The sequence below is a fragment of the Melospiza georgiana genome, chromosome 1 (assembly GCF_028018845.1).
Source record: "Melospiza georgiana isolate bMelGeo1 chromosome 1, bMelGeo1.pri, whole genome shotgun sequence".
Lineage (NCBI taxonomy): Eukaryota > Metazoa > Chordata > Aves > Passeriformes > Passerellidae > Melospiza > Melospiza georgiana.
In genome coordinates, this window is record NC_080430.1 from 101769759 (window position 1) to 101781761 (window position 12003).

At 39.2% G+C, this 12003-nt stretch overlaps 1 protein-coding gene across 2 annotated transcripts in view; it reads right to left on the minus strand.

Annotated features, from left to right (window-relative positions):
* The window catches only part of LDLRAD4 (low density lipoprotein receptor class A domain containing 4), a 285488-nt gene that overhangs the window by 140500 nt on the left and 132985 nt on the right, over positions 1-12003 (minus strand). For both annotated transcript variants that reach the window (XM_058043242.1, XM_058043335.1), the window contains exon 4: positions 7709-7849. In XM_058043242.1, the coding sequence (XP_057899225.1) occupies positions 7709-7849 (141 nt within the window). The remainder of the gene's footprint in view (positions 1-7708; positions 7850-12003) is intronic.

Genomic DNA, 12003 nt, shown 5'->3' on the forward strand with positions numbered 1-12003 from the left:
TTTCAGAACTGCATCTAAAACTTACAGAGGTTTAGCTAAGCAAACCTAGCTGTCTAGCGCACAGTACAGTGTGACCCCTGCAAATGAAAATGTAGCAGGGAAGGGCAGCAATGGACAACACTTACTAATGTGGACTCAAAATAAAAGTAACAAAAGTTGCTCAGTCACAACCTAAATGATTTCTGATGTTGTGTTCAAGCACCTACTAGGTGTATGTGAAATAATGTCTCAAAATAATTGTCTCTCAGTTTATTCTCTTTCCAGGGGAGCATCTTGCCTGTGGTATGAGACTGCATTGTGGCTTTCATACTTGAGTTTTACACCCGCGTTGATGAGATGTTTATGCTACCATGCACTTCTGGTGGAGGACCAGTGTGTACAAAGAATGCCCTCAGAGTGTGTGAGAGGTCATTTCCCAGGCTCACAAAGGTCCAGGAGGAGCTCTGGTGACTTTAAGAGCCAAGTGTATCTGTAAGATACGAAGTCCCATCATGCCTGGCAGTTCTGCTCTGAGATTTCCAACCTGAAGCTTAATCACTTTCTAAGAGACATAAAAATCAGTCTTTGAATGAAGATTTTATTACACATAGTAATAAAATAGTTACACAAAGTATACTTTGAGAGCTTACAATTTGCATTTGTAAGAAATCAGTAGCCAAAAAAGGCGACAGGAGAAATCACACCCAACATGATCATTCTGAGAAGTAACATTTAGTAATGGATGAAGTTTCCTAAAAGTTGACAGGAATTGATGGAAGGGTGAATGAAATGTGCATGAAGAGCAAACACAAACAAATTTAAAGAACATTTTTTTTCTACATCTTGATTAAATGTGATACAAATGACTTACATACTTTGAGAATGAACAAAATAACATTTCAGAGCTACTGAGATTCCCACATTTTTATCTGCACAGTATTGTGAGTTTTTCTCTCTCTCTTTAACCATAAATATGTGATTAATGTTCAGCTGTAAACTTTGTGAAATGGAAATTCCTTACCAGGAGCCCAGTTTAGCCCTGTTGATAAGCAGATGCAAACACCTAATTTTGTACCAGCACATTTCATGGTTGTTATTGGCCACATATGTGTGTGTGTGTCTGGCTTGTCCAAGTCACTCACAGTGTCAGGCCTTAGGGGAAGAATAGGTAAACTCCAACATTAGTGACTTCCACTGCAGTTTTGTTACAGCATTCATGGGACCAGGATTCTATTTCATTTATTAAAAGCCAGGGAATACAGTATTTTTTAAAAAACAGAATTTTAAGAAAATTATATACAACAGTCACTTTAATGTTTTGCTCTTTTCCAAATTTTCAAGATCATATAATTGCTAACGTTCCATAATGCGCTTTAAAAATATGCAAGGGGGAAAATATTTCAGAACAAAGCACAGAACCTGATTATAGCACTTCAAGAAACAAGACTGCACTATAGGCTGAAAACCAATTGGGTTTTCTAAATAAAAATATCGGTCTAGTATTTAATGACATACATACAGAACTGAAATCCAAAGTACTATTATTTATTCTGCAATCTGAACCCCAGAGAACATCCTGATTTTAAATAAGTTAGCATATGTCTCAAATTGAGTTTTTGTTAAAACTCTGCTGGTCAAAAAATATTTTTTGCTCCATCTACATGAAAAATTTCCTTATCATTAACTGTGCTTGGTGACAGAGAAGGGACAAGTAACAGCACGAGAGATCACTAAACAGCACAAGATGTGCCCCAGGCTGTGGGTCTCACCTGCTTACCCACAGCTTCTCCTTTCCAAAGGCGGCCTCATGAAACCTCATCCCAACAGCCGGGGACACTGGGAGCCCTGGCTAGGGGAACAGATGAATCCTTCTGAGCAAGGGGCAAATAAAGAAAACGTAAGCAAGGAAGTCAGCATTTTCCAGCGTATACTTTAGTCACTTTTGTGGCTAAAGCAGCTGATAAATACAGGTGACCGGCACTCTTTTACAGCGTGTTCTTTATGGCCAGATGCGGACTCCAATGCCCCTCCTCCCGAGATCCACACTCCCGGCTAGCCCAGCCCGCAGTCCCTGGGCAGAGGCGGCTGAAATCAATCCCACCGTACCAACACGCCTCTCCTTTCCCCCCACAGCCCCCCACAGCCCCGTTTCGGCTGAGGCCGGCACTGAGCGGCCCCAGGCCGGCGGCAGGCCCAGCCCGGCTCGCTATCTGCGAGAGGGGAGCACGTCCTGCCTCTCCCCAGTCACTTAAGCCGGCGTCTCACTGCTTGTCCTCAGAGACCACAGCTCCACTCAGGCAGAGAGCGTCTAGACAGTATTCATGATCCATCTGTCTGGCACAGCCAGGCTGATGACAAACTCTATTAGAGCCGAAACAATTTTTTTTTTTCCTGCTCTTCCCTCCTCCCATCTCCCTTTTCCTCCGAGAAGCAGTAATCTGACACTGAAAATTACTATCATTGTTGCAATGCTCAAAATAGCAGTGCCAGACTTTCATTAACATCAACGCTAGACTGCTAAATATTTAAAGAAATGGATAAATTTCACCTGAAGTGGGACAGCCCGGCACACATGAAAGCAGAAGCACAATCAAAATGTAAATCTAAGCAGTTGTTTTTATCAGCGCAAATTCGGTGTCACAGTCAGAGGGGGATGCCAAAGGTCTCTTTAAACAAAATATTTTCCTTTGATTGAGCTTTTTGTTTTTAAAACAGAATCATTCTCCAACCCCCTGCAGATCCCTACAAAGCTCAGAGCTGACAGCAGTAGGTGGGGGTGGTGAAAGGGAGAGCTATATATTTGATTTGTTTGGGTTTTTTTACCTTGCAGAGGAAAATGAACTCCTACAGCAAGCTCTTCTATGCCAAAACAGCCATGACACATCACCTCCATCAATGCTGTCAACTTGAAATTTGATGTAGACATAATTTGCACATGACAAGAAGGATTTGTTCTCACTTATTTTATTCTTCTGCAAATTCTCAAGCATGTCAATATTTGTGTTTGATATACCCACAAACACATACAGATCACAGCAAAGACAACTACCTGCACTGTTTTCCACCAAACAATTAAAAACCCTAAAATCTCCACCACCACAACCCTTCTCAATAAGACATGACTTGGATACTGCAGTCTGCAGACAACAGACTACACTTCCCATTTCAAAATCTAATTTACTTTTAGCAGGACAAGGCAGGCTGATCATTTGTTGTGAAACAAAGGGAAATGCTCAAGCAAATGAACTGCGTCCTTCTAGATGCAGGCACATTGTTTCAGTTCTTTGGAGTCCAAATTCTCCAGGTCACATGGAGTGGCAAGCTGCTGCCAAGGCCAAGTCTGCAATGTTTAAAATCCTACTCTTTGCCTCATTTTTCCTGTCATGGCTTTGTGCTGTTAAATACACCCTTGACCTCCAAGCAGTCTTAAAAGAACAGTCATCTCCATTATCTCAATCGATAAGCCTTTACAGCTGATGAAAACAAAAACAAGTAGCCCCACTGAAAGCTGCCATGGGTTCTGCACAAGGCGAGCTGCAGGGAGAGATGCAGCAGCAGTGGGTGTCCTCACGGAGGAGGGGAGGTGTGCTTCAACATGCATCACCAAACCTGCACCCTGGTGTAAATCAAGCAAGCTGTTACCTTAACATGTTCAGCTTAAATGCCTTAGCATGTATTTTGATCAACTTGCTGGATTGCAGCTTGTGTCATCTAAAATCAGACTCTGACACACCTTGGATTTTCCCAGCTGTCCTCCAATTTCTCTGTGCTATACAGAGTGAATCGCCCACGCAGCAGCAAAAGGCTGCCCTACCTATAAGTCAGCAAAGGAAAATTAAGACAACCAAAGGGCTTCAGAGATGCACTTTTTGTTTTCCTTTGCACATGTGAGACACTGAGTTCAGCAGCAACATTTTTACAAGGGCATGTTGTGATAGGACAAGGGGGAATGGCCTGAAGGAGAATAGGTTTTAGATTAGGTAGCAGGAAGAAGTCCTGTACTGTGAGAGTAGTGAGACACTGGGAAAGGTTGCCCAGAGAAGCTGTGAGTGCTCCTGTCCTTAGGAGTCTTCAAGGCCAGGTTGGATGGGGTTTTAAAGCAACCTGTTCTAGCAGAAGGTGTCCCTTCCATGGCAAGAGGGTTGGAACTAGATGATCTTTAGGGTCCCTTCCAACCCCAATCATTCCATGATTTAAAAGACTAAATTAACAGTTAGTACACTGGAGCCATATAAGAATGGCAAAGAGAGAGGAACACCAGATCTGGGAGATGCGAACTCCTCTAACAGTAAGATAGCATCTCCTATAATCATGAGATCCAGGGAACAGGTCACCCACAAAAATAAAATCTTTCTATGCCATTGCCCATGCAACTTCAGTAAACTGAACAAGAAGTTCCAACAAGACATTCTGGATTTGGCTGCTGGCAAGAACACAAATGAGAAATGTTTCAGCAGCTGGGAAATATGGGGTACCACTAACACGGCACATATTGCTTAAATAAACTAAAGCAAAACTTTCATATGAAAATTTCTTTATTTAGACATTGGCTATTTTTTCTATCACAGGAAAACAGAAGGTTTGAATACAGCACAACAAAGGGATTCTTTGAACAAACAGCAGAGGGGAAGGCATACTGCTTGTAGTGACAATATGCTGTAGGTAAAGACAAGGGCAGTCCCAGGAAGAAATAGGATACCCTGCTTAGATGTTAACCAGCACAAACTAATAAGTGGCTCCTTTCAACAGTTTCTTTCCCATTTAAGAACTGCACACAAGCAAGAAGATGCAAGAACAGAGCTTATATGTAACACTAACTAGAAAGAAATACCTGGTGTAACATTCCTCAAGTGATTTTTTTTGTTAATACTAATTTTTTTCTTATTGAGCTGTGTTACCGTCTTGTTACTAGTGAGAGAGCAATGAATGTATGCACTTCTGTGTTGAAAGGCAGCCTGCTCAGCTGGGACATTTCAAGAGCATACACTCTATTGTACTCTGGTAGGGATTCCCATTAAAATCATTGAGCAAAAGCATGCACACATTTCTTAATTCAACATGTCATCCCTCTAAGGCCTGGGGACCTCACTTCAGCAAGTATTCTAAAAACATTTTTTCAAAGCTGGAATAAACCAACACAACTGATGTGTCCATAATAATCTTGTTTCCTATTACCAACTGGCACTGATTTCTACCATGTAGTAGTCTGTTTAATAGCCAGAACATGAAAAATATAATTTAAATAGAGTTTATGGTTGTATTATTTTTCTGTCTGGCTTTGATTTTCTTTTTCTCTTTGTTTCACCATTAGGATCCTGTTTCACTGGGATTTGTTTGTTTTTTTATATTTAAAACCAAAGTCCCTTTATTTAACAGCACTTTTCACACAGTCCCTATTGCAAAAAAACAGTACAGACCCTGTCAATATCCCCAAATGCAACAAATAATGAACTGCTCTACCTGCCACCAGGTGAGCAAAAAATAAAACATTTCCAAATCCTCCCAGCAATGCATCCAGTATTTCTTCTACAAACTCCTCATTTCCAATGATGTTGCAAAACCAGCAAATAGGGTTCTTGAAAGACTTAATAATAAGACTGTTTATATAATTACCCCTCTTCCACTTGGACTCTACTCGGGAGATCTCAAGTACTAAGCCTGTTGGACACCATATTTTAGAAGCAGTCATAGAAAATGAACAACTCTAACAGATTTAAGGAAACATAATTCATATGGATGAACTTGGGTGGGTTTGTTTGTTGGGGTGTTTTTTAACACCCATGGATGGGTGGTAACAGCCCTCACAGCTGTAAAAGGCTGACTGGAGGAGAAAGCTGACTGCCTTTCTCCAAGTCCACTTAAAAGTAAGAAAACTGCTGCCAACTTGCACGATTTTGCAGAGACAGGATCATGAAACACACCAACTGCAATTCTCAGGAAAGCAGTACGGAACCTTTTGCTGAAGGTTTTTCACAGGCACTTTTTTTTTTTTGGTTTGGTCACCACAAACTTCATGTCACTGGAGGCTAGGGGGATGACTTGCCAGCTGACCAGGCAGGCCTGTCTTCATGATCTGCAGCAAGACCAGAGGGGATAGATGGGACTTAGGGGAAGAGCAGGAACTTTGTAGATCCTGGGTCAAGCAAATAACCATTTATAGAGTCCAAAGGGCTTTTGAGGAGAAGGTGCCAAGATGATACTTGATTACTGCAAGACTGTCACCAGCACAGAGGGATACTGCAAAACCACTGTTGCCCTCGTTGTCAGACCTCAGGATAAAGAAGGGTTTGGGAGTTTCACCTAAGAGGCTCCACCTAGGAACTCACAGAGTGCCATCATCACACTGCAGCTGTGCAGGGCCACCACCTGCGATGCCACAGCTGCTGCTCATCACCAAAGCCCTTCCCTCCACCTGCTATCACTGCGAGTTTTGTGGCCACCTTTTGGACAAACAGTTGTGGCGAGCTTGGTTTAAGAGAAGAGCTGTACAGTAACCCAGTCAAAAAAAAAAAAAAAAACTCCTCTATTTGAACTTTACAGATATACTTAAAAGTTTTGCATGAATAAATAATAAAATGTTAACTTTTTTAACTCAAAACTCAGCCTTATGGGCAAACGTGACATTTTGACTTGGACGCATCCCCAAAGCCTATGTCTTGTCTGGGACTTGGGAAAGAGTTCCACTCAAAACCAAACAAAACAAAAATAAAATGAAATAGTGTAAAAGAACACATAGGTGATTATTATTTCAAAGCCGCTGAAATCACTGCAGAGGTACCAAAGTAACAGAAAGAACAAGATTTAAATGATTTAGAGTAGAGCATTTAGGAACATGTTCACTTGGAGGTTAGAGGGTGCAGGAGGACAGACATCCAACACCTGACTCCATCTTCTGTCCTGCTTATAGCCCCATGCATTAATTACAAAAATTACAGACACATGCTGCTCATAATTGCTATTACTAATAACAGCATAACAAAACAGATATTCCTAAGATATAATTACAATCAGAAGGGAAATAGAATACTGAGAGATGTCAGTATGGGCCGAACAAAACTGTCTGGAAAGCAGAAGTAACATGACATACTTCTATTGTACCGGAAAAATGTATCACCCATCCAGAAAGCTGAACTGTAGTTCAAAAATAAATAATTGCACAAGAAACAAAAGCAAAAGCAAAGTTTGATTTCAGTAGACACGACTGAGGACAAAGCACTAAGAAAGCAATTCCTGTGATAAACTCTGTGTGCAATATTTATGCACTGAAGAACAGTAACTAAAGATATTTTAAATATATCAAAGGTCAGTAACCTACCAAATGATGCTGATCTCAGCACTAATAAAACTAACAGGAATTATGAACAGAAAATTATAATTTTCTTGATAGTCTAATTAGCATATAAAGACTTTTACACAGAGCACAGAATATTTTGTAGAATCTTGAAAACAAATATTTAATTATGCTTTCTCAGAGGCCACGTATGATCCATATGATTATAACCACAATGTCCATAGCACAAACTTCCTTGGAATAACTAAAAATTAACACATTTAGAGTCCTGGGGAAAGTGCATCACAAATCCCTGCTAGTTCTGAGAAAAATATTATTTACTTTCTGTCTCATACTCCCTTGATATCATCCTGCAGATCAAGATTCCAAAAAGACTGATTTCTGAGGTAGCCAGACATATTTGACATACATGGATGCACACAAGGAGCCAATACTCACAGCTGAAGATGCCTGGAGGTGGATGCTCTGTTACAAGCAGGCAGTTCTCTTCATCACTGTTATCCCCACAGTCATTCTGTTGGTTACAAATCAGTGAACCAAGATACAAGCATTTACCACTGGCGCAGGTGAATTTGCACTCTGAAAGGGAAAAAAAAAGGGAACAAAAAAAAGAAAAAATTGTGAGAAAATTGATGCCCACCCTTCTTCAGTGCTAAAATGACAATCTTTTCCAAGTAGATGCTATAATGGTGGGTGGGTCTCTGGCAATTCAACACCAGCACAAACAATTTTGTCCTCACATGTATAAATATATATGTGACATATTTCTGATCACCAGAATCAAACCACTAGTAAACCAGATTTGCCACTTGGAAAAATGCACCTTTTTCAATAATAAGCAATATTTTTTGCAGCTCATATTGAGTATAGTTCACTTTGGACAAAGACTGTGTTCTCATATATGTTTGTGTGGCACCTTGCATATCTGGGGCAAGACAGCACTATTAATAAAAATAATAATTGTCCCACATTAAAAAAAAAATCTTGCCATCAGCTGTAAGGCAACAGTATAGTTTGTAACCAGGAACAATCCTGTTCAGACACGGACAATTATTCCTTAACTACCTTCCCAAAGCCAATTTGCCAGTCTCCCACCTAATTACAGTCAAGTACTTGGTGTCTGCACATTAAAATCCCACATGCTAGTGTTCTTTATAAGTTAGTAAACTTCTAAAATGCCTATAAGATGTCTGAATGCTAAATGCAGGCATGGTGTAGCTTTTACACTTTTCTTTTACAAAAAAAAAAAAAAAAAAAAAAAAAAAAAAAAAAAAAAGGAGAACAGTCCTCTAAATAGGATTCTGTCATGAGAACAATTCCTATGAGACCAAGTATACTTTATAGCAAGTACTGGAGATGAAATTAGGAAATGTTCACAAAAATATACACACAATTATGAAAAGCTTTCTCACTAGGATTGCTCCAAAGTAAAATACTTGTACAGAACAGAGAACACACTGTATCAAGACAAACTAAAATTTAATGATTACACTACTAGTATGTTGACAAATTCTGGTGATTGCCATTCACAAGCAGAGGCAAAGCAGACAGAATTAGAAACTCTCACAGGCAGTTTATTAAAGGAATGCCAGTCCCAGAACCTTGGCCTTCCCTAACACTGCAGTATGGGTTGGCTGATTCTGCTTCAGAGAGATGATTCCTGGTCCTTCCCAGCAAAGAGGCAGAATTTGTTCATCTTCAACAGCATCAGCAAAAGACTTTGCTTTAATCTTAACTTAGTCTGAACTGAGACAGCAGGACCTCCAATTCTAAAAGGTCCCTACATCAGTTACTGAGGTGTGACACTTACTCACACGTCTGTTACATAATGCAAGCACCGTAATAGCAAAGGAGAGGAAAAAGAAACTGAGAAAGGGAGCGAATTCATTCTCATTTTTCATTTGCTTTACAGATAAAAGCAATTTGCAGACTTCACTCTGAACACTTTTCAAGAGTATTAATGATATTTTGGTATACATAACAGCAAGAGCCTGCTGCAATAAAAAACTGTATGCATAAATATGTGTAACATATAAAAAGTTACTTAGGAATATAAATAGAAGGTATGAAAAGCAAGGAAAACAAGCCTTTCCTGCAGGGGAAAAAAACAGATCTATTTTGCTTGGTGGAAGGAGTACTTATAAAATAAGTATTTGCCTAAATGAGGTCCTCAAATTTAAGCTTTTTTTCAGTCCAACCCTGCAGTCCCTAACCTATTAATAAAATACTGTACAAACAAATTATTTTCCTCTGTATGTATGTTACTATGTTCTTCTCTGCAACAACAAAGGACTGAAGAGGCATTGAAGGGCATAGATTCCTTCTGAGTATAGACTATAAAAAAATCATAGCCAAATGAAGTAAGCCTTTGAAACCCATGGAACTGAAAAGGTCATTAACAATTACTTCTGGAAAGGAGACTTAAAAAGCCAGGCTCAATATTAGCAACCTGATAATTACAATGCTTTAGGACTCATTTCTGAAGAATCTGGAACAAGAAATGAACAAAGCTATCTTGGAAGGTTAGAAGAGTCATCTTGAAAGGATTCAAACTTCCCAGGTATATTAAAGGAAGAATATCACACAGGGTAAAGTTGGAGTGGTAAAGAACATAATGCTTCTATTAGAAAGAATCAATCACCATATTGCAGTTAGAATATGTGGCATGCTACTTTGGCTAGCTTTTACTGCTTTCCTGTGCCTTTGTGTTGAGTCCTAATGCAATGCTTTCCATGCTTCCCCCATGGCTGATGTAAAATGCTCAAGCAAGATGTCAAGTCAAAAGCAGTTAAAGCCAAGAGCTCACAGTGTCTGTTTGCCATCAGATTATACAGTTTTCACACAAAAGACTAGACGAAGCATTACATTTTTCATAGCTACATTAAAGTCTTAAAGGTTCTGGGGTTTAACTAACATTATCATAAGAGGACTAACCAGAAGTAAGGATTTGTGATTTAAGGTGAAGTGGGGGGGTTGTCATAGATAACAGACCACACTGAAATTTAGAATCAAAAAGCAGACTAAATCAACTTTTCCTGTAGAATATTAAGGCTACTTCCTCATTCCCTCACACATGTGAAAATAGCCATTGTGAAGGTGCATTTTGAAAAAAAGTGTCATGAGGCCTCTTGTCCCCTTTTTGTTGTGCCCACATTGACTGGAACATTGCTCACAATACCACAGGAATTCTGTGTTGATTTGAAAATGGGGCATGTTGTCAAAAATCACATTGCCTTCTGTCTCCTACCTAACCTATTTGCCAAGGAAGCAGTCATCCTCTACTGGCCCTGGCTGGGATGGAGGTAACCTTCTTCACAGCAGACCCCTGTGGTGGCTATTTGGATTTGTGATCCAAATAATCAGTGTTGGACAGTGTTGTAGGACAGTGCTGATGTCACAACGATGTTTTGGTTAGTGCTGAGCAGTGCCTGCATATCCATGGGGCTTCCGCTTTTTCTCACTCACACATCTGCAAAAGTAACACCTAAATCTAACAAAATACAATATCTAATGGAGGACAGAAATTTGCAAAACTTAGTCTGCATAATCACATTCTGTTGAAGTCTGAAAGAAATATTCAAAGAAAAAATGTATTGCAGGAATAAGATAAATTAATTAAAGAGATTATCCAATGAGAATACAGATATTTCTGACCATAGAATATACTTAGCATCTGGTATTTGCAACTTGTGAACAAAATTTCAGTACTTTAAATTAGTTTGCTTAGTAAATGCATTTAAGCAGTGCTTTTCCTAAAACAAGAGAACAACCCTTCCTTGTAAAGCAAAATGGATCAAAGTGAGGTTGAGGGAAGTAGTAGAAAGCAAATATTAGAGTATTTTCAAACTGAAATAAACTTGCAGAGGTCTGTACCAAAACACAAGGAGTGACCTCAAAATGCTCCGACCAGGGAATCCAGACCAGTCCAGACTAAACCACTGTGCCTAATGACACACCAGAGAGACCTTTTCAGTACAAAGTCTTGTACTTGGCCTGTCTAGACAAGACAGGGGGGAAAGATCCTGTTCTGACAACGTGCCAGCATGATCCTTCTTTCATGAATAATGTTTCAAAGCTAGACAGTTTCCCTTTTCATTTTCAAGTGGCAATTAGTGAAACATCAGTCGGTTGGTCAGCAAGGCTCTGACTACAGCTAAACCTGAAGCAAGACAACAGCTACTGGAGGTTGAAAAATATCAATTCTTCTTATAATTATGTCTTACTATGTTCATACTTATGTCTGGAGCATATTTTAAAAATAACTATATGATACAGTGGTTCTTCAATATAAAATTTTAATAAACATACTTCCAGGTAGAACTTGACTATCTTGAAAAAAAAAGAAATTCTAAGGATACTATTATGAACATTTCCTATTTTTAGAAACTGAATGCAAGTAGTATAAATAAGTATATTGCACACATGTTCAAGGTATATGCTTGAATGCATAAAACTCTCTACAATTACCAATATACTGCATTTCAAATAGTTTCAAATAATTAATTGAAGGTTATGTTTCTGTTGCTACAGCAAAAGATGGATTTGCCTCATGATACAAAAAAACTACCCTGATCTGATTTTTTACTGTGAAATGCAAGATCTGATTTATTGGGTAGGCTTATTTTATACTTTCTGTGCCTAGCCAACAAGATAATTTTATCCTTGCATTCAACTTAATTCTTTTAGACTTCATTTACACTTGACTTCATCCATATGAACAGCATTCCCATTGT